Here is a 22,500-nt window from a genome sequence, read left to right on the forward strand (position 1 = left end):
ACAGTTATGTTACTGTAAAAAGTTATGTTAAGCTAGTTATGAAGCTATTGTACAGCATCTGTTACATTCTGAGAATGTTCCAAACACATGTGTACTTAAACAAAAGCCTCTTGTTGGTGTAGGAGGACATTACCAGAACTATACGTCTGTAGGAAACAGTGACGTCTGTGTGTGAGGTGTTGTCAGAGGAGACTTTGCATGAAGGAAAACATCATGAATATACAGCTGCATGAGTCACAGCGGTGCCATTGTCGCGGAGGCAAGAAGGGGTGACAACAGAGACGCGACGCCAGGGACACCTGACAGGTAAGACGCTGTTCATTTATGCTCATCCTGACGTAGCTAAAGCTAGGACGATGAAGTCCAGGGCTGATAGACAGGAAATTATCTGTGCCTGAAATGATCAAATACATTCAAAGACAATATGGAGAATAGCCTTTCTTGACATCGTACATGGCTGAGCTCAAGCCTGAATTCAGGCACCACGCCTGAACTCTTTCAGGCCTGGAAGTCACTACAAACTCAAAAGGAAGTGCAAAACCTTTATTATTATTATTATTATTATTCATGCTAAACCTGGCCAGTCCAAGAGTTTTTGGTTATGGTTATGATTATGGTTATAGTTTCATAAGAGACATTTTTTTTCCCCCTGGCGACTTACATAATACATTCAATAACAGTAAACAATAAAGATAGTAAGAGAATCAGCTATACAGTAGCAAAATAATAACAATTAGCATAATACCCATAAAATGATGAAGTCAGGCTCATCAGATAGATTATGGTTTAACCCTCCTGTCGTGTTTGCCTCCAGGCCCCTACTTTAGTGTTTGCGGTCAAAATTGACCGGTCTGTTAAAACTGCTCTTAAATTAGCCCACTTTTATATGTTCAAGTACACAGTGTGGAGGATATCATAAGGTCTTGAGGTAATCAGATGTAAAACATAATATTTATGAGTATTATAAGTTGTGAAACCCAAACATGACAGGAGGGTTAAAAGTTTGTCTTGAATGTACCAAGGCTATCACTATGTGTCTGCACACAGCCGTGACCTGTGAGTGTGTCTTGACTCGCGCGTGTGTGTGTGTCTGCACACAGCAGCGACCTGTGTGAGTGTTTCATGTGTGTGTGTGTGTGTGTGTGTGTGTGTGTGTGTGTGTCTGTGTCTGCACGCAGTCGTGACAAGATGGGAGGGTGGTGGCCCAGAACCTGTCCAAAACGGGATCACTATGAATTTATTTGTAACTTTTGAAAGTTTCTTTTTGTGTTACTGTTTTTGAATGACTTTTTTTTGTGACTTCAACTTTATATATTTTTTTACCTTTTCTTTGTTTAAAATTGTTCATCAAAACGGTTTATTGTTTTTGAATACAGTGGAATAATCTCCCTCTACTGTTCATATCATGTCCTGCCCTACAATAGCCTGTTTTCAAATCAAACTTTAAGACTCATACTTTCTCTCTCTTGCTTACAGCTCAGTCTGATTTGTTTCAAGTCAAGTCACATTTATCGTCCTACTAAAATTAGGTAAATTAGTATTACAATTACAAGTACAAGTATTACAAGATCTACAACACAACAGAATAAGAACTAAATATCCATGGAGACAAATACAACACAGGAAACAGACAAGGAGCAGGACACAGTTGAGTGCAACAACACTATGCGGGGAGGCCTATAGATATATAACAAAGCTTTATTATATCTATGGGGAGTTTGTGCTTTAAGTCCTATGACGGGGAACTGTGTATCCTTCACCTGAAGAGGGGGTGGTCAGCGGTCAGCACAGTCCAGTATTGAATTCACTTTTTCAAGCCGAGGTGATTAAAGTATTTGCTCTCCAACTTGCTCTCTCCATGAATGGCTCTTTAATACAGATCATTTGATTATTAGAAATTGGATTTGATTAGAGGGGTTGGTCAGAATAGTCTACACTGACAAGCCAACCAAGGTTATTTCCATCAGTTAAGGTTAAACCACATCGCCATAGAAAAGGACAGAACTGATTCAATGAAAGCTCTATAAAACAATGCCATCATTTTGATGCACACATAAAAAGAGTGTGTTGTAAAGTTCAATATTTTGTCATCTAGTTTCTTCCTGATTTTGTTATTTTATATACATATTTGTGCTATTATTCTTTTTAATCAGAATTAATTTCAGCCTGTATTTGTTTTTAGTTTTTTTGAATATTTGGATTCTTACAGGAATTACTCATTCTATCTTTAATTTAATTATTTTTGTGTTTTTGATGCATTTATTGAGTTATCTACAAATCATTGATGTTCCTTTGATCTAGCTATTTAACTTTTTGCTTATTCTATCTTTACTTCTATTTCTTTTTATGTTTTATGTATTTATTCACTGTGTCAATGTAGTTTTTGTGTTTTCTATTGGGCTTGCCTAAGCTGTAAAGCACTTTGGGTCAATTGTTGTTTTAAAATATACAATACAAATAACGTAACTTGACTTGATATCTGTCAGTCGTCAAACCTCTTACGCTACTATAAGGGCTGTATATTGCCTGGGTTGGTGGTGTAGTCAAACAGGGTGACGCTGAAATTGGCATGGGAATTATAAGCGTAACATCACCCCCCTGTGGCAGACTTACATAACTACAACACAAAAAGGGTTATGAACAATTCATTATACTTGAACAGTTGTATATTCAGAATGTTGTTGAGAATGAAAAAGTGTTTTGATGTATGTTTTTCTTCTGACAGAAACGCCCAAACAGTGACTGTTTTTTTTTTCTGACAGAAACACCAAACAGTGTGTTTTGTTGTGTGTTGTTCTCTTTGTTGATGTGTGTGTTCAGCGTCTCTGAATGATGTTCTCTCTTCAGGCCCTCAATCATGATTCTACTTCTCATCACCATACTGCTGGCCTCAGGTCAGTCTCTCTCTCTCTCTCTCTCTCTGTGTGTGTGTGTGTGTGTGTGTGTGTGTGTGTGAGTGTGAGTGTGAGTGTGCGTGTGTCATATCATTTTATTGTATATAGTGTGTGTGTGTGTGTGTAGTGGCGGTGGTGGTCTATGTATTTACGTTAATAGCAGTAATATGTGTGGACTGTGTGGATGTATGTGTACTGTACCTTTTCAAGTTCTCTCTAACACCTTCACCAGACCTCCTAATTTTGGTCAGTCGGTACCATTCAAGGGTAATAAGTCTCAAAGTGACTTTTGACAAGGCATGGGGTATTGGGAAATACATCAGGCCTATAGCGTTGCATTTAGGGTAGCTTTTAATGTTTTGTCAGCCAAGCTATCATTGTCCACTGTATACCCGTGAAGAAATATCTTACAGGTGAATGGGCTAAAAATATATATTATATAACAATATTGTATTCCGCTTCATGGACATTTTAAATGTATGTTGCATTATGCATTGTATCATTTGTTGCATTATGCATTGTATTATTTTTAATTTTGTGTTTATTGTATAATCTGTGCAGTGTAGAAAGTGTAGTGTGGATGACTGGGTAGGGTGGGGAAATGAAAGGGTATGTTCTTGAAGAATTGTTTTTATTATTATTTTAAAAAATATATATATAAATATATATATATTATATGCAAATACTCTGGGAAAAGGTTACAGGGCTCCTTTCCACCTTCTTTGGCTGTTGCATGACAACGTCCCCATCTCTGTGTCCTTAATGGCAAAACTCTGCGGGTCACGCTCGCTGTCACCAAGAAAATCATCCTCATGAACAGGAAAACAAACAAAATAAAAATCATATTTCTATCTGGAAAAACCTATTATTGGATCACATCTCACTCCATTTGGCCATCACTCTCCAAATTCCTAAATTCGTAGCTCCAGTGGCCCCCTCTGCCTGAGACTGAGTTTTTGCGATTTCACCTACTGTACCATCAACCCTAGCAAACTTGCCTCATGACTGTCCACCATACGCCTTCACCTCTGTTGTGCTTCACTGTACTTTTTGTCAAAACATGACATCATTGTGAACAAACACAACACAACAAAATTGTAGTATTAAACTATTTAAATTTCTTGACTAATTAGCACTGAAAGAGACATAATGGTCATAGTAAGTTAACGTACATTCTACAGTATATAGTGGTAACAAGTAACAAGTAATACATAATGTATTACGCTTTTGAAGTAACTTGCCCCAACACTGTTGATCAACGATAAAAATGGTCTCGGTGGCTTATTTGGTGTATCTTCATTCAGAAAAAAAACACCCTTTGGTTTTCCACAATTCCCCAATTTTCGCCGGCGTTACACTTCAAGTTCGTGTGACACAGTATCAGTGATGATGGAAGTTGCTATCGAATTAAAATTGTGTGATTGTAAGTGATTTGAGATGTAACAAGACTGGTATACTTTTTGCATTGGGTGAGTTGAGAATGAAAAGAAAGTGGGAGATATATGACTTCTTTGTAAAAAGAAGCAAGTCAGACACAGATTAGTCAGCCTATTAGGAGCCTATGTGTCTAATTAGGGCTTCGTGGAAATCGTATGTTCATTTTTGGAGACTATTATATCTTTGTTCTTTGGGTTCTTAGGAGTAAGAAGGTCAAATTAGACGTTTTGCCATAAACCTCATATTTCTGGTATTGTAGCACAGGGTTGGTACCAAAAAGCAAAGATATTCTACAAGGTTGTGTGCAAAACATCTTTAGGCTTATGGGTGATCTCTTTAACAAGACATTGTGCCTAAAATGCTCAAAATTGTCTGCCTAAAAATACTTCAATATCAATACTATCAATTCATGCCTATTAGTGTGCTTGAGTGTACTGTAGGCCTGCTCTGCCAGTTCTTGTCTACACCCATTCAGAGCACAAAGTGCAGAGATCTCTGTTAAATCAAGTTTAATCGACTATTACATAGCCAGCACCAGCTGGGGCCCGTAAGGCCTTCCGTAGCCTATGTATGAAGTGTGAAGAAAAGAACCCGATAGAACACCTTTGGGATGAATTAGAGCGGATCCTGAGAGCCAGTCGCCTCGTCCAACATCAGTGTGTGACATCCTCACAAATGCGCTTCTGAAAGAATGGTCAAAAAATCCCATAAACACACTCCTAAACCTTGTGGAAAGCCTTCCCAGAAGAGTTGAAGCTGTTATAGCTGCAAAGGGTGGGCTGACATCATCATAAACCCTATGGATTAAGGATGGGATGTGACCGAAGTTCATATGTGAGTCGAGACAGGTGAGCAAATGCTTTTGGCAATATAGTGTATATGCTTACTTTACTTGATTCAAGAAAATTAGAAAAAGTGGATTACTCAATCGGAATGGCTATATCATATGAACACAGTAAAGGATGTATTTCATTCAGAACTGTTTCATGTAATTGTAATATACAGTAATATGGTTTGATAAATTGGACAGCCCTAACTTTCCATTTTCAACTTTACATCCTTATTGTGTTCATATAATCATTCCAATTGAGTCATCAAGTAAAGTAAGCATACAGTACATGGGGGAAGGGAGAAGAGAGTTTGTCATATTTACTAAACCGCAAAACATTAAACTAAACAAACAAATGTTTCAACTAAGCACAATGTTGTTATGTTGAAGGACATATTTTGCCACACCAATGAATTCATCCAACAGAATCATGTTAGATCAATGTGAGGCACCTAAGTTCTGAACCAGTAAGGCAAATTAATGCATGGGATGCCTTGATGTCCCATGAGCCTTTGCAAAAACAGTGAGATAATCATACAGCTCACAGTGTTGCCAAAGGTTTTTACATGAGTTTCATGTGAGAGCATAATGCTTAGAAACCAGTACAATTTGGAGCCGAGTTTTATCTTATGTTATGTTATCTCCACTTCTGAAGCACTTACATGCACCAGACGTTACAGTCTTATACCAAACTAAATTTACAAGATCTTTACAGAGGGGTTTGTTAATATATTATTCCTGACCTGATAGATATGATATTTTCTCCCTAAAAACATGGCAAAAAAAACTATTTTTCAAGGCTATTGACAGTAAATTCTGATTTACAGGACAACAGATGTAGATATCTATAAATCCCTCTGTAATTGTTCTCCCATCTAATATTTTAACAGAATGAAAAAATAAAATCAATTGAATCTGGATTTATCCAAAGCTCAGATTTTGTGTTTTAAAATGTATGCAAAATAGTGTATAGTTAATTAGATAATGCATAATTTGCATATTTAAACATTAAAATACAGAAAACCTTTTTCTTAAATGCATTTTTTTCTTATGTTAATGTATGTAATCAATCGGGGAAGTTTCATAGTGACATCTGCTATGGTAATTAAACATTTTAACCTATTCACCCGTAGTGTATTGCCTTACAGTGAAATAAACAATATCGGAAAAATAGGGTTAAAACAGGGGGAAAAAATGGAGACATCATTTTTCTTCATGTTAAATGACCACTGAAGACAGTCCAACCACTCTCCAAAAATTGACATTTCAGTTCCACGAAAACCACATAGGCCCCCTGTCTAGATCAGGCAAAGACAGACCTCAGCCCTGAGGTGTGTTCAAGTTCATGAACATAGGCGAACGTTTGCACCTATGTTCAACCCAGCCCACCATCACCAGGTCAGAGTAACTACTGAGGTAGCTGCTCAGGAGGCCCTACTCCATTTTAATTTTAGAATTTAGATTTTAAAGAATTTTTGTTCCAACATGTTGGTTACTGATATTGTGTGTTTTTAAAATGACGGCTAAGTAGTAATTAACTTTTAAAATATTCATAGACAATGTAGCTTCATCAAGGAGGGACATAAATACTGGCCAGGATGATGGTGATAATCAACAGCCAGGATCTGCACCTGACAACTTCCCAGATCTATCCAGCACCATGTGGGCTCCTCCACAAAGACCCAGCGGTAGGTTTACTTACCTACAGTTAAATTTGCTTGATAGCTGCAGTTCATTATTAATGATCTTCTGGATCCATTAACTCTTTCTTTAACCATTTTTAAACACAAATTTAAGTGTGTGTGTGTGTGTGTGTGTGTGTGCGTGTGTGTTTCTATCTGTGTTTGTATTAGTGCTGTCAAAAATATTGCGTTATCAATGCGTTAACTCAAAAAAATTGTAATTATTTTTTTTATCATGAGATTAACGTTCTTTCTGACCTGTGACAATTTCTTCATAATCTGCTGTGGTCACGTTAGAAAAACTACAGGACCCGGCTGTAAACCAGAAGCAAAGCAATAAGCGCGCCCCACATTGCCATTGTTTAGATGTCCAGCGGAAGACGTTAAAATGGACGCTGCTAACAAACTAATGAATGGAAAGTTTAGTTTTAAAACATTGCCAGGGTCAGTTGATAAGACCAAAGTTATCTGCATGTACTATCGATGTGAACGAGTTACCATCGTAGCATGACTAGTTTTTGTTGCAGTATCTGAACTTCTAGGAGGAGAGAAGTTTGTTTCTTGCTCAGTGGTGCTGCGAGCATTGTGTCATCTGTCCCAATACTTATTGACATGAATGTCTGTAACACTATACTGTGGTTTGCAATTTAAAAAAACAACAACAAAAAAAATAAACATTTGCACAAAGCAAGCCACTTTACTTTGATAAGAGCATTAAAATGACAAATCAAGGGACATTTTGAACAGATACAAATGTGTGATTAATATGCGATTAATCAGGAGTTAACCAGGAGTTTCATGAGATTAATTTTTTTAATCGATTGACAGCACTAGTTTGTATGTCTGTGTGTCTGAATGTGTGTGTCTGTCTCTCTCTCTCTCTCTCTCTCTCTCTCTCTCTCTCTCTCTCTCTGTGTGTCTGTGTAATTGTGCTCTTCTACATTTACATTTTGTTATATTATTTTGCTAATACACTGCCAAATTAAATCACATAGAAGTCTTCGTCTTGGTGCTTGCTTGATTAAGCTCTGCACTATGTTCATGTCAAGATGTCATCATTGATAGTTAAAAAAAAACACAAATGGTCTGGGTATGTGCTTACATGCGCACATTTGCCTATTTTGCATTTTGTACATTGTTAATAGACTGCAAATTTCATACACAAATCTTCTGTTGTGTGCTTAAGATGGACTTCATGAAAACATCTCAACATTTACAGATTTTGATTGCAATGGATTGCGTTTCTTGAATATTCATTGTCGTAATCTGTGGACCCCCTGAAATTTGGCTATACCCTCTGGCCACCCCAAGATTGAAAGTCTAGCTCTGCCACTGCCTGTATGTCCTGCTGATGATCTCAGTGAGAGGTACCTGTTATGATGCTCTCAGACGTTAATGAGTTATCTGGACAACTTGTAGATCTACTACAGTACGAGATGTTTTCACAACGTTCTTAAGCAACAATGATTTCGGGAAACTGCACATCTTAAGATCTTAAGAAACCGCAAATCTTAAGTTCAAATCTTTTTGATAATTAATATTCTGTGTCCTGCATAATTACTAACAGCCAACTAAGTATTTAATTATTACAATATTTTGTACTGATCTTTAAACTACTACGCTACACTTCTCTTTAATGTCATTACACTGTGGAAGCCAGGACTTTCAGGCTCCTGCATGCTAGCTCAGCTCCTTAACCACTACACTATTACCGTTCCTGTGCGAGAGACTGTTGTGGTAGGTGAAATTTTACGGGGAAGGTCACCCAGAATTTGCGGGGATCGGTTACATTGAATTTGTGTTAATTGTTGTAATATTAACAACCTGAATTCTTGAAGTGACTTATATGTCATATCTTATGGCTATGTCATACTTGTAAGTCTCAATCTGTCCATTTCTTTCCCCCAAACTTGCCAGAAGTCTTCATTTAATTGTATGGGGGGCCCTTTTCATGAGTGTGTGTGTGTGTGTGTGTGTGTGTGTGATGGTTAATGTACATGTACCCTTGAAAGTACTCCTCTCTCCTCTCAGGTCTTAGCAGTCTCTCCTCCTCTGTGCCACGTCAGTTCCATGTGGTGAAGGAAGAGAAGAACTGGACACAAGCTCGGCAGTACTGCAGAGAGGAGTTCACTGACCTCGCCACCATAGACGACATGACAGAGATGGAGAAGGTGAAGAACATGACCCAGGAAGCAGATGTTGGTACTGGCGTGTGGATTGGGCTGAAGAACGGATGCAGTCCTAAGGGGCAGTGGTCTCTGGCTGACAGGGATTTCTACAGAGAGAACAAAACAGAGTTCAGAAACTGGGATAAAGAGAAACGCCAACCAAATGAAAAATATGAACATGAAGTATGTGTGTTTATGAATCATGAGGGATTATGGCATGATGCTAATTGTAGCAACAGCAACTATTTCATCTGCTATAATGGTGAGAAGCCATCTTCTTTCATTCAGAATGAGATTGTTCATTAACTCAGCAATACTGTACATCTTAGCATATAAACTGTGTAGATCTACAAATCAGTGTGACCTCGGTGTGAGTAATGACCTCATGTACACTACACGACATTAGATCAGACTCACTCATGAATACAGGCAGCCACACTGTTAGGTCTTTAACTAAACAGTTTGTCTCACTCACACTAGTGACCATGCATTACTGTAGTAGAAATGAAGATTATGAATTATAATGTATGATTTACATACTGTATATTATGTTTGAGAAGAATTTATGTTCTTCTATAGCATTGAATCTCACTATTACAAGATATATTTCTGTACGTCCAACTTGCTCTCTCCATGAATGGCTCTTTAACAAAGATCATTTGACAGCCATTAGAATAGTGAAGGAATTCCCAGAGACGGACAAGTGACTATGTGATATGCATAGCCTATACTTTTGCAGAGAATAAGGGGAACATATGATTATTATCATGTAATGATATGGCCTCCAACAGCAGGGAAGATACTGTACGTATGTGGTATTTTGCTTGAGTTGTCTATTGTCTCAGCTGAAACTACAGCATGACAGTCATGTGTTTTGTTATATGTCTGTATGTAATGGTTTTGCCTGGAGACACGGCAATTGAACCTGTATAAGATTAGGCCTCACCCCATAGAGCTGTGGATCTGCTTTTTTTCTGTATATTTTTTGGCTTTATTATCATAGGACGGTGAAGAGGTAGACAGGAAACAAGTGGGAGAGAGAGCTGGGGTGGGATTGGGACATGAGTGCAGGTCAGAATTGAGCCTGGGTCCCCGTGGCCACTCGGACCCGTATGTGGTACAAGTGCTGTAGCCTGCTGCGCCACAGCGCCCCCAAGATGGCACCTCTTTACACTGCTTGTGCTACCTTGTGGTTAAGATTTCTGCCACATTTCCACAGGGACAAACTCCACGCAGCCTTATCAGCTGGTTACTAAGAGGATGAACTGGACAGATGCTCAGAGATACTGCAGAAAGAACCACACGGATCTGGTCAGTGTGAGGAATGAGACAGAGAATGACCAGATCAAGACAGCTAATCAACAAAGCAGTGTCTGGATCGGCCTATTCAGGGATGCCTGGGAGTGGTCAGATGGCAGCAGCTCCTCATTCCGCCACTGGAAGACTGGAGAACCCAATTATGGCACCGACTCCGAGGAAGAGTTCTGTGCTGAAATTCAACATAGTTCCTATGATTTGTGGAACGACGCAGGCTGTGAGTCTTCCAAACCCTTCATCTGCTATGAAGGTGAGTCACCAGTGCTTTTTCTCTCTGCTAGATGGGAGGTTCAGACACAGACAACAGCATCCTAAACAGATGTGCTGTTTACATTTGTCACAACCACCGGGCTCAATGTAGCAGTGACCTTAAAAAGGCGAGGCCACACTGTAGCTAAAGGTTCAATAATATAATATGTTTTATTTTAACATTAAAAAGGTAAAGTCAGTAATGTATGAGAAATGAAAGTGTAATCAAACAAAAGAGTGTAAAACGCAATGCCGGTATAAAGAGCTGGCAATGGGCTGAGGCTCTCCCCAGCGGAGCAGCCATCGTGTGCAGAGAGCAGAGCCAAGCGAAGAGAGAGAGAGAGAGCGTCCATTTCCCAGGTCATCTTATAACACCACCCATTACTCCAAGCACCAGTGGGCCCACTCCTTGCTCCGCAAATTGGTGAAGCACAGATCAAAGGGGCAGAGCCCAAACAGGGATTAGAAAAAGGGTGCAACACCAGCAATGACCAGCAGGGTCTTACAGTAACACATCACATTACATTAGGTTTGGCTGCGCAGATGCCTTTTAACCAAAGTGACTTACAACATGGTAAAAAAAACACGGTGATTACCTAAAGACGGTAGAGTGGGCCTGCTATCTCAGGCCCTGGTGGATTTATCTCTGTAATGGGTACTAGCTGCTAATGGCGGTCCTCTCTGTGATGGTACTGTCCCTGTAATGGTGCAAGCTCCTAATGACTCCCCCTCTCTATGATGGTGCTGTCTCTATAATGGTGGTACTATCATAATAGTGGTCCTTTCTGTGATGGTACTGTCTCTATAATAGTGGTACTATCATAATAGTGGTCCTTTCTGTGATGGTACTGTCTCTGTCACTTGTGACCACTCAGCATGCACATATAATTACTGCAGATAAAAAGAGAATCTTGACTGAGCAGGAATCAGTATTTTCTTACTGTATTTTCCCTCCAGACGAGTTGGTTCTGGTCCGTGAGAATAAGACCTGGAGAGAGGCGCTGCAGTACTGCCGAGAGCACCATGTGGACCTGGTGTCTGTGACGTCCAAGCGGGTCCAGCGCTGGGTGAATGAGCGGGCTAAAGGAGCCTCCACTGCTCACGTGTGGGTGGGCCTGCTCCACTCCTACGGCGTGGGCTGGTACTGGGTCTGTGGACAAACGGTCTGTTACAGCAACTGGACCCAAGGGCACGGCCAAGAGGGGTCCTTCCAAGGAGTGGGAGCAGTGTCTAGAGACGGTCTGTGGGTCAGCAGCAACTTGACTAAGACAGACAGACTTAACTTCATCTGCACCAAAATGGGTGAGTCTGTCTCTGCTCAAGCTTGACATGAGAGTGTGTGTGTGTGTGTGTGTGTGTGTGTGTGTGCTGTGTGTGGGAGTTTACTTCTGGAAACTAAACTCTGTTGAGCTCTATAGGTGTATTACAGTGTGTTGCTTTAACTTCAGTCTAATTATGTGCATGTGTGTTTGTGTGTGTGTGTGTTCATGTCCTCTTACAGAGCAGTGTGACTGAATCCTCCCCAGTCCAGAGCAGCCTTGCTGAAACTCCTTCAGCTCCCATTCATGCTCATCGCTCATTTAATCATACGCAGCTACACAACTAACTGCCACACTATATGTATACATTACTATGACCATTATCTCCTCTTTCAGTGTGCTAATTAGTTAAGAAATTCATGTTGTTTTAATACTACGGCTTTAATGTTCGCAATGAGGTAATGTTTTGATAGGACAAAAGTACAGAGGTTGAAAAACTCCAGGTTCAGAAAGTAAAAGTCCAATCATGTATTCGTGGGTTTCATCAGGTCCCTTTCCACAGGTGTATAAAATCAAGCAGACTGCATGGTGCTTGATGAATACACCTGTGCAAAGGGACCTGATGAAACCCATGAATACTTCTTCTTCTTCTGTAGTATTGGGCGGCTGGACATGCCGGAGGACACCCAGCAACGCTTCGTCTGACATCACCGTGAAAAGGGCTAATCGGTTCTACCTGTAGACTTAACACAGGTGATCTCGTCAATTAGCTGCTCTACCTGGCTGAAGAGTTGTGCTAATTCGAATCAGCTGGTTTAAGTGAATGGTTGGCACAGATACTGTATGTGGTACTTTTACTTTCTGAAACTGGGCTTTTCCACCTCTGACCACTATATACTGTATACTGTATGTTACTATGACCATTATGTCTCTTTCAGTGTGCTAATTAGTCAAGAAATTTAAATAGTTTAATACTACAATTTTATTGTGTTTATTTGTTCACAATGATGTAATGTTTTGACAAAAAGTACAGTGTGTAATTCTGTGCCGAATGTTTGCTGTTCCTGACATGACTATCACTGATTAGTGTATTAACTCACAATAGCTCACAAAATATTAGGCTAATGACTGAGTGCTTGTTCCCAAAAGGAATAAGTCAAATCAAACGCGAGTGCAGCACTCAATTTCAATTTCAATTTAATTTTACGTATAGAGCGCCAAAACATTACACATGTCTCATGGCGCTTTAGAGAGTGTTAAACATTCAAAGAGAGCCCATGAGTAACAGGGGCAAGGAAAAGCTCCCTAGAATTGGAGATATATATAGGAAGAAACTCCTAGTCATGTAACTTTTTATTGCCTGTGAACAGATATTTCGGGTTTTCCCTTCTTTAGTGTCAAGCCTGAAGAAGGGAAAACGCGAAACATCTGTTCACAGGCAATAAAAAGTTACATGACTAGGAGTGCTGTCCTCGCGTTTGATTTGACTTAATTCCTTTTGGGCACAAGCACTCGGTCATTAGCCTAATATTTTGTGAGTTTGAGCGCGTTCTATGTAATCTATTGATTAGTATATTAACCTTTCTTATCTATGATAAATGTGCAAATGAGCCACTATGCTAACTCCTAATAAAAATGACTTTGATCAGCATGATGGTTGTCTTTATTCTTGAACATGCTTTATCATAGTCAGAACCATACATTATTTTAGAAATAGGAACACAGTTAAAAGGAAACTGTCTTGTTGGCCATTTCTTTGGCGTTTTCTTGCTTTTTGCTCGCAAGTTTCCCTGCCCAGCTCCCTCTACTACAGCATGTCACAAACACCTTGGCTCAAAGGGATAGGACATAGGGAGACTGACACTGTCGTGCAACATTTAAACAATAATCTTCATTTATTTACAAAGTCAGTGAGTGATAAGCCAGAAAAGGTCAAATAAAGTGTCATGCACGTCAGTAATGTGTTTGTGTAGTGCATAAAGAAAAGGCAAATGGGAATCGCGACTGCGTCAGGCCAGAGCAGAACCGAGAGCTCCGAGGAGGATGCCACAGCACACAGGCTTTATCCTGACGGCCATTAACACGGAGCCACGCCCCCTCATTAGCCTCCAGAACTCTCCAGCTCCTCCTGCAGGACGAAAATGCAAGACAAGATAGCAACAATATGCCGAGTACCCGAGAGCACCATACAGACAGAGGGAGGACAAGGCGTAACACTACACGCCACGGCAAAGCCGGGGTGTTATAAGCATCAGAGTGTATATTTTACGACACCCCGTTTCCTCTTTTCCTGTGTGTATGTGTGTCGTGCAGTAAAGCAGTTCGTTACATCGCAAAATGGTCTTTATATTTGTTTTATTAACTATTAATTCATACATGCATATTTGCCTACAATTTGTTCTATAAGATACATAGATGTTATTTGTTTTTTTCTTCTTCTTGTTCATCTTCAGTATTCTAAATATCCAATGTTTACAAGCAGTCTTGCCAAAAACAAGCATACAACAAAGTTTGTTAAAAAACAAAAAAACAAAAAGACTTCCGCAAAAACTGCACAAACTTGCAGGCCAAACATACAACACAATATACTGTAGCTTCCGAAAGGAAGCTGGCTACGACGAGAAGTAGCAGAGACCTTTTTTTTTGTGCAGCTACTCAATTACTCAGTGGCACATGTAAGCAGTAATAATATTAATAATAATAATAATAATAATAATAATAATAATAATAATAATAATAAAATATTCTGTTTGTGCTCTCCGTTTGTACAGCTTCACACATTTTAACCACAGGTAGGCCAGAGAGGAGGGTGACTGCTCATAAGCATGTGGGATATGTAGAGAAAAGGCAAAGAGCTGTCCAGTCCTCTGTGGGATTCAAGGGGGTTGCCAGGTCCTCTTCATAGAAATATACCCGTACCTATTTTCACCTACTGTAGATACAGAGCCTTTTCCCACCTGAGAAGTGTGCAGGTTTTGGGACGTTGGAGGGTTGAATAACAAATGCTTTAATTTGTTAGCTAGTCCAAGTGAATGTCTAGGTAATGCCTTCTATAAGCCTAATTCTACTGATTTCAGATTCTCTGAATCCACACATTACTGTAGGTAAGAATGGGAAAGGGGGAAAAACACTGCAGAAAAGGAGGATTTCCACAGAGGATCTGGCAACCCCTCTCTACATACTGTAGGCTGTCTGCTGCGGAGCTGGTATGTATGCCCAGGTAGCAATGGGCTTGATACAGAGCCATACTGCTCTGCTCCAGCAGGTAAGTTCACCAGACAGGTAGGTGGGCAGGCACAGGTAATTCCGGGTCTCTGAATCTTGCTATTGGCTGACATCTGCACTGCCCCTCTGTTTACAATCGTCCCTCCCTCCACACCTGGTTCAAGTCACTGTGTGAGAGGTACAGTATGCTAAATACGATGTTAACGAAACGTTATAGCAAAACAGACCACAGACTGGATGGTTAGGCTAGACCCTGCAAGAGATGTATTTTGCAGTAAACTCTGCCTGGCTGGGGTGTTACCTGCCTGGGGTGTTATCTAATGCACAGCAACCTCAAATCAAAGATCCAAAAATATTATGCAGTATCAGTTTTATGGTTGTTGTCATTTTTGCTGTCTTCTACACAGTCAGTGGATAGCTAACACTTGTAATACTGGTGTTATTGGTTTCCAATGGCAATGGTCAACTACTCAGTTATGCGTGCAGTTATCAAGAAATAACTAACCACAGAATACTCTGAAGATCAATCAGAACTGAGCATTACAGACTGAAGCTGTCCTTAGGGAATCATAAGTGTCTATACTTGGCTAAGGTGGCCTCTCTTTGTTAATCAAGAGTAAACATCACCAGGTATGACCAGAGAGGGAACAAATCAACAGACAGACAGACAGACCCCAGATGTGATTTGAATTGAACTGAATTGAATTGAGACAGCACACAGAATGAAGGGTTAATTAAACCCCACTGAAATGCTTCGCACAGTGTTTCAGGTTAAACTACAAGCCTTTTGTCACCTGCTAGTGCAGCTCTAAGGAATGATGATGATACACTAAGCCAGACTCAAAGATAGATAGATAGATAGATAGATGGATAGATAGAGATTGATGAATAGATAAAGAGAGAGAAAGAAAGAGAGAGAGAGAAAGAAGAGAGAGAGAGAGAGAGAGAGAGAGAGAGAGAGAGAGAGAGAGAGAGAGAGAATGAGAGCTGACTGAAGCAGATGCAGTGGTCTACCCCCAAACCACATTCCCATTCCCATTCCCATACGCTACAGCAGCACTCCTACACCCAGCTCCACCCGCTCCATCCACCATATTCTCCATCTCTCCCTCCTCTAACAAACCCCAACTCAATCCACCCACCGACGCTCTGGAGCAGCAAGACAGACTCCGAAAGAGTCAGGCGAGAGGAGAACGACCTTGTGAGCGACCTTGACCTTCTGGGAACCCAAACACATTGGATTTGACCTTCTCTATGAGAAAACATATCCTTGGATGACATTAACCAAATTAAATATTAAATAACTATTAAGACTACATATTATTAAAAATGTCTCAACTACCATCAGGTGTGCTAGAGGTCAGGGAGAGAAGGAGAGCATGGAGATGGTGACCTTGGGAACTTGACCGAGACGCGCTGTGTTACAGTGTGGTGGTTGTACTCAAGCTTGTGATGAAGGCAAGATTAACGAGTAATTGGACTTCAGAAGACCCCCTTCTTTCTTTCTTTCTCGGCCCAATTCCGCTGCACACCTCTGGACTTCATGGACATTCACAGTTCTGGTTTAAAATAGTTTCAGTCAACAACAGCACTTTTTTCGCAGACTAGAACGGACACTTTTTTTTTTGCGTGACAGACAGTGCAGAGTGGGACTGTTTTAACAGTGCTCACATTTGTGAGCTGGTTAGATGTGTTTCACATTCCTCTTAAAAGCAGACTCATCATCAACATAATAAACCCCAACAAATGCACTGCACACTGATTGCTGCCTACTTCACTTGCGGCAATAATAATAATAATAATAATAATAATAATAATATTAATATAATAATAATAATAATAATAATAATAATAATAATAATAGTAGTAGTGACAAATATTTTTCATTTGAAGCTAAATAAAGTCTACTTTCATTGGGAATACCATCAAAAGGCCGATGGCATGTAGTACTACCTAATACAAACTGAAGAGACTTAAAACTTACGATTGTCCAGACATATTGTCACAGTAGCTTGTTTATACTTGGTAGCTTTTTAATTCACATTTTCAGAGATAAATAAATAAGAGTTAGATAAAGATATTGCTTCAAAATAAGGTGGCTACCAAAGAAATGCTTTTTTGATCACAGACATTGCCATAGAAAGAACAAAAAATAAGCAAAATATTTTTCCTCTCTGTCTTTCTGTGCTTGAGGTGACCTTGTCATATTTTGACACATTATCTTTTTAGTTCCATTGTCAGGGAAACAGCTGATACTGTATGTTGCTAGGATGTGAAGCCTGCCACAGTATACATTCACATCCTGTGTCACATATACATCACTTCCTTCAACTTCACAGCTACTGTTACAGTTCGAGGCCACTGGACTAAAATTAGTGTTGCTATAGACGACCAGTCAGCAGTTCGATGGTGAAGTCATTCTCAAGGGTTAGTCACCAGATCTGAGTGACGAATGGTGGGTCTACGTACAGCATGAAATTATGCATATATCTGTGTGTGTGTGTGTGTGTGTGTGTGTATGAGTGTAATGTGTGTGTGTGTGTGTGTGTGTGTGTGTGTGTGTGTGTGTGTATGTGTGTGTGTGTGTGTGTGTGTGTGTGTGTGTGTGTGTGTGTGTATGTATGTGTGTGTGTGTGTGTGTGTGTGTGTGTGTCTGTGTGTGTATGGCATGTACACATGAGAACTTACAAAAGCCTACCGATACTCTATACGGATTAAGACTTTAGGATGTTAGATTTAAATGTAAGTGTTTAGAACGACAGGCAATTCTACAGCTGCATGTGATGATCCTTCACCTGGTGTCAAACGGAGAAATGCAAAACAACCACCTGTAACAGATGACCTCTCCTGACCACCAGTTACTGCGGGTCGTCCGAAGAAAAGCCCTCGTCCAGCTAAGTGAAATTATATGTACACGTGTGTGTAACAGAGTCTTGAGTGTGTGTGACTGTGATTGAGACCTCCCTGTAGACCTCGTCTTGCCGTCGGTTAACGAGACGAGTGAGATCATCAATGGGGAGATTGGTGGCATATAAAGACACACACACACACACACACACACACACACACCGCATTGTGCTACGTGACCTTGACCTTCACAACGACCTTTCACGCCAGTTCCGTAAACATCCTGCTGCTTTCGCCAGCACACTTCCAGGATCATATCCCACAATCCTCCTCTCTCCTCCTCCTCCTCCTCCTCTTCCTCCTCCTCCTCTTCTTCCTCTTCGCTCCTCCACTCCACCGCCGTCCAGCCGTTCTTCTCGCTCGGCCCTCTCCCGCTCCCCGCACCGCTCGGCTCAGTCGGACCACTCGTTCTCGTCCAGCTCGGAGTCGTCGTCGGACTCGCTGTACTCCACGGCGATGCGGCGGGACAGGATGGTGGCCACGTCGTTGCCCACCGGCTCCTTCTTGGCCTCCTGCTCACGCTGCTCCTGCACCTTACGCAGCTGGATACCTGAGAGAGAGAGAGAGGGATGGAGGGATAGAGGGAGAGAGAGAGAGAGAGAGAGAGAGAGGGAGGGAGGGAGAGAGAGAGGGATAGAGGGACAGAGGGAGAGAGAGGGAGAGAGAGGGGGGAGAGAGAGAGAAAGAGAGCAAGAAAGAGAGAGAGAGAGAGAGAGAGAGTGAGGGAGGGAGGGAGAGAGAGGGGGAGCAGAGAGAGAGAGGGAGAGAGGGGGGAGAGAGAGAGAAAGAGAGCAAGAAAGAGAGAGAGAGAGAGAGAGAGAGAGTGAGGGAGGGAGGGAGAGAGAGGGGGAGCAGAGAAAGAGGGAGAGAGAGGGGGGAGAGAGAGAGAAAGAGAGCAAGAAAGAGAAAGAAGAAGGGAGATTGAGAGAGGGAGAGAAATAAGGAGGGAGAGAGAGGGGAAGGAAGAAGGACAGACAGAGTGAGAGAAGGGTGTGAGAGTGGGAAAGGAGGAGAGAAAGCAAGAGAGAGAGAGAGAGAGGGGGAGTATAAAGTTGAGTAATGAACTCCACCTCTACCACTATCGCCTTCCATACACTTGACCAGTATCACTTGCCTCCTGCACACTCAAGCCGTTGGCTGTACTATTCCTTGTTGTAGTACTGTATGTATTGTTACCTAAGGTCTCCTCTCCATAGGGATACAGTATGTATCGTTACCTGAGGTCCATAGGGATATGCACTGTTATCTTAGGCTCTCCTCTGAATAGGGATATGCACTGTTATCTTAGGCTCTCCTCTGCATTGTAGCTTGAATGTTATTCCTCATTTTGTTTACAAGTTACTTTGGATAACAGCGTCTGCTCAGTGAATACATGTAAACCCAAAGATGCTGGTGTTCCCTGGTGGTCCCTCACTATACCAGTCGAACAAAGCCAGTCATCAAACCTCTGAAGATCGCCTACAAATAGGACCCAAAGCTGCCATCTTTGCCCATATAAGGAGATCCGGGTACCATCTGTGCCCATGTAAGGAGATCCAGCTCTCCTTATATGGGCAAAGATTGCAGCTTTTGGGTCCTTTTGGCAGGCAAACTTTAGAGGTCTATTGGGGCCTTTGCTGTGCGGGCCCAAACCACTTCATGACATTACTGCCTGGAAGAGTGGCTCTGAAGGCCATCATCACCACTATTGCTCTCCCCAGAACACAGGAGATGCAGAGAACCAAGGTGATCCCAAACGCTGTGTGACGCAACACACAGGAACACATACAGTACAGGGCCGACCAATGAAAGTCAAGAGAGTCGAGGAGACACCGGCAGTTTCCGGAAGCCAGAGAACGCGGACGGGAACATCTCACCTCTTCGGATGGCGGCCAGCAGGTCGCTGCGGGCGTCGCTCATGGGGACGAAGGGCATGTGGCCCTTCCTGGGCGCCGCGGGGGCTTCGGCGGGGGCCGACAGCGCGGCGTGGGGGTGAGCGTGGCCCGGCGGTCCTCCTCCGGAGGGGGGTGGGGGCGGCGGAGCGGCCGGGGGCGCCCCGGAAGGGGGGTGGGAGGGGGACGGGGTGTAGGAGGCCGGCAGGGCGGGGGTGGGGGGCGAGGGGCTGTAGGAGCGGGACATGGCGGCCAGGGCGCCGGGCGGCAGCGGAGCCGGGGGCACCGCAGGGCTGTCGAACGCCGTCTGCGCCGACGGGATGAGGGGGGGGGGAGGGGGAGGGGCGGGAGGCACGTAGTACTCCGGGTGCTGAGGAGGACCACTGCGGGGGGGGGGGAAGAGAAGAGCATCATGGGTAAAGAGAAGAGCATCATGGGTAAAGAGAAATGCATCATGGGTAAAGAGAAATGCATCGAGAAATGCATCATGGGTAAAGAGAAAAGCATCATGGGTAAAGAGAAATGCATCCAGAAATGCATCATGGGTAAAGAGAAAAGCATCATGGGTAAAGTAAATCAAGTTAGAACAAGTTAGTTTATTTAATTTACCTAAGTTACTTTATTTGTTCCTGAAGGACATGTTTTCCTCTGAATAAACCCATCCTGTTACACACACACACACACACACACACGCGCTCACCCGTAGTCCTTGCCCACTTGCTGGCGCGGGCCGTTGAGTGTGGGGTCCACGGCGGGGGGTCCGTGCGGGGGCTGTACCCGGCCCAGGGTCTTGTGCCCGGGCGGGGGGGCACCGGCGGCGGAGGCGGCGGCGGCGGAGCCGGGCACGCGGTAGGGCCGGTCCAGGGACTGGGTCTGGTTGGGCAGCAGCAGCTCCTTGCCCTCCAGGGCGGAGTACGCCGAGGACGGGGCCGCCGCCGCCGCCGCCGCCTGCTGGGACGGGTGACTGGGACTCGCCGGGTAGGAGTGCTCCCCCAGATCTGATGCCACCGACCTGGGGGGGGGAGAGGGGGGGGGGGGGGAGAGGAAGAGGAGAGAAGAAGGAAGAGAGGGAGGAAGGGGAGAGGAAGGAGGGAGAGAAGAGGGAAGAAGGAAGAGAGGGAGGAAGAGGAGGAGAGGAATGAGGGAGAGAAGAGGGAAGAAGGAAGAGAGGGAGGAAGAGGAGGAGAGGAAGGATGGAGAGACAGGGATATGGAGGAAGGGAGGAAGAGGAGGAGAGGAAGAGAAGAGGAGGGAAGAAGAAAAAGAGGAAGAGGAGAGGAGAGAAGAAGGAAGAGAGTGATGAAGGAGGGAGAGACAGGGGTAGAGAGAGGCAGGAAGATGAGGAGAGGGAGAGAAAAGGATGGAGAGAGGGAGAAAGAAAAGAAGAGGGAAGGTTGAGAGTGAGGTAGAGGAGGAGAGGAAGGAGGGAGAGACAGAGGGAAAGGGAGAAAGTAAGGAGAGAGAGTTACAATAAGAGAATACGAGATAACCAGAAGAGAGAAGCGAGATTCCATTTCCTATATAATGGCCACATTGGTAAAGGCTCTTCCCTATGTGCTATGTGTTTGTTAGTCATTTAGCTGACTCTTACTGTATATACAAAGGCACTTACAAAAAACAGGCAGCAAGATCAAGATACAGTGCAATAGAAACATGTTAGTGCAGCAAGAGGTGCTACTTGCATAACATGTATTGCAGCAGTCAGTGTGTGTGCCCTTTAAAAGACCAGCTCTGGAGGTATGCTAGCCTGGGTGTTCCCATCCTGCCTTGCGCAGTGATTTGATTCACGCTGCTAAGGCAGTCTGGAAACTACCGCCCTGATTTTTGCCTGAGATAGGGGACCAATCACAGAACAGGGGGGAAAGCAAGACGATGATGAGCTATAACCACAGACGCATTTGATAGACATCCGTGGCGCCCAATGAACGGATCTGGGCATTTTTTTAAAATACGAGAAAATGAACATATGGTTGCCAGAAGTGGTAGGTGCTAGCCACGCTAGAGGTATGCTGATCTTTTCAACTGTTTCCATTACTATATGACCCCACTGACATGAACAATCCCCCTCCTGGTGATATTAAAAAAAAAAGTCCTGGGAAAAGACAGGCCTCTAGATTGAGGGCAGGATTAGGACTTGGACAGGGCAGGATTATGGTCAGAGTAGAATATTATCCGGGACGGTGAATTATTTATAAATCAAAGAAATCCCTCATCTGTCTGTGTTGGCATTTTTCATAACTTAGTAAGCTAAAAATAAGTTACAAAGTTTAACGTCTTGAACTATAATTGAACAAGAGCTACAGTTTACTGCATTGTGGTATTTCACACTTTGCAATTAGGTCTCAGAGATGGAGGCACTCAACATGTACATGCAACACACCAACACACCACCAGGTGGCAGCAGAGAGCTGGCATTAACAAATCCAGGAAGGAACAAAGATGCAGCCTGCAGGCAAACACACTCTCTGGGAGGCAAGGAGGAGGTGGGGTGGAGAGGAGGTTGCCATGGCGATACCTGTTGTCAGGAGACAGGGATCCCTCCGAGGACATGCCGTGATACGGCGAGGGGTGTGAAGCGCGCGTCGGGGCGGAACTCTTTGTCGTAGGCCATGACGTTCCACTCCTGGCGTCGGTTCCGTGCTTTACGCACCTTCTTCACCTC

The 22,500-nt window shown here is 42.8% G+C and overlaps 2 protein-coding genes across 2 annotated transcripts in view; one reads left to right on the top strand and one right to left on the bottom strand.

Annotated features, from left to right (window-relative positions):
* Nucleotides 1-261: 261 nt before the first annotated feature.
* Nucleotides 262-12,929, top strand: LOC134060033 (C-type mannose receptor 2-like). The gene is made up of 7 exons (XM_062516605.1): nt 262-306; nt 2,848-2,894; nt 6,717-6,848; nt 8,874-9,272; nt 10,230-10,577; nt 11,534-11,878; nt 12,078-12,929. Exons 2-7 carry the CDS (start codon nt 2,858-2,860, stop codon nt 12,089-12,091), a joined length of 1,275 nt encoding a protein of 424 aa, XP_062372589.1. The 5' UTR covers nt 262-306; nt 2,848-2,857; the 3' UTR covers nt 12,092-12,929.
* A 4,011-nt stretch (nt 12,930-16,940) lies between these two features.
* zgc:109889 (uncharacterized protein LOC553542 homolog) overlaps nt 16,941-22,500 on the bottom strand; it is a 52,504-nt gene continuing 46,944 nt past the window's right edge. The window contains 5 exon segments of the mRNA XM_062516054.1: nt 16,941-18,517; nt 19,824-20,221; nt 20,539-20,850; nt 22,354-22,406; nt 22,408-22,500. The exon segment at nt 22,408-22,500 is cut by the window's right edge and continues 33 nt beyond it. Coding sequence (XP_062372038.1) covers nt 18,360-18,517; nt 19,824-20,221; nt 20,539-20,850; nt 22,354-22,406; nt 22,408-22,500 — 1,014 coding nt within the window. The 3' untranslated portion in view covers nt 16,941-18,359.

This window comes from Sardina pilchardus, chromosome 16 (assembly GCF_963854185.1).
Source record: "Sardina pilchardus chromosome 16, fSarPil1.1, whole genome shotgun sequence".
Taxonomy (NCBI): domain Eukaryota; kingdom Metazoa; phylum Chordata; class Actinopteri; order Clupeiformes; family Clupeidae; genus Sardina; species Sardina pilchardus.

Excerpts from the sequence above, each read along its gene's own strand:
- LOC134060033 (XM_062516605.1), top strand. The coding sequence starts at position 2,858 with ATGATTCTACTTCTCATCACCATACTGCTGGCCTCAG. Across the intron at positions 6,849-8,873 it reads TCCTCCACAAAGACCCAGCG|GTCTTAGCAGTCTCTCCTCC; the intron begins GTAGGTTTACTT and ends CTCTCCTCTCAG. Across the intron at positions 10,578-11,533 it reads ACCCTTCATCTGCTATGAAG|ACGAGTTGGTTCTGGTCCGT; the intron begins GTGAGTCACCAG and ends TTTTCCCTCCAG.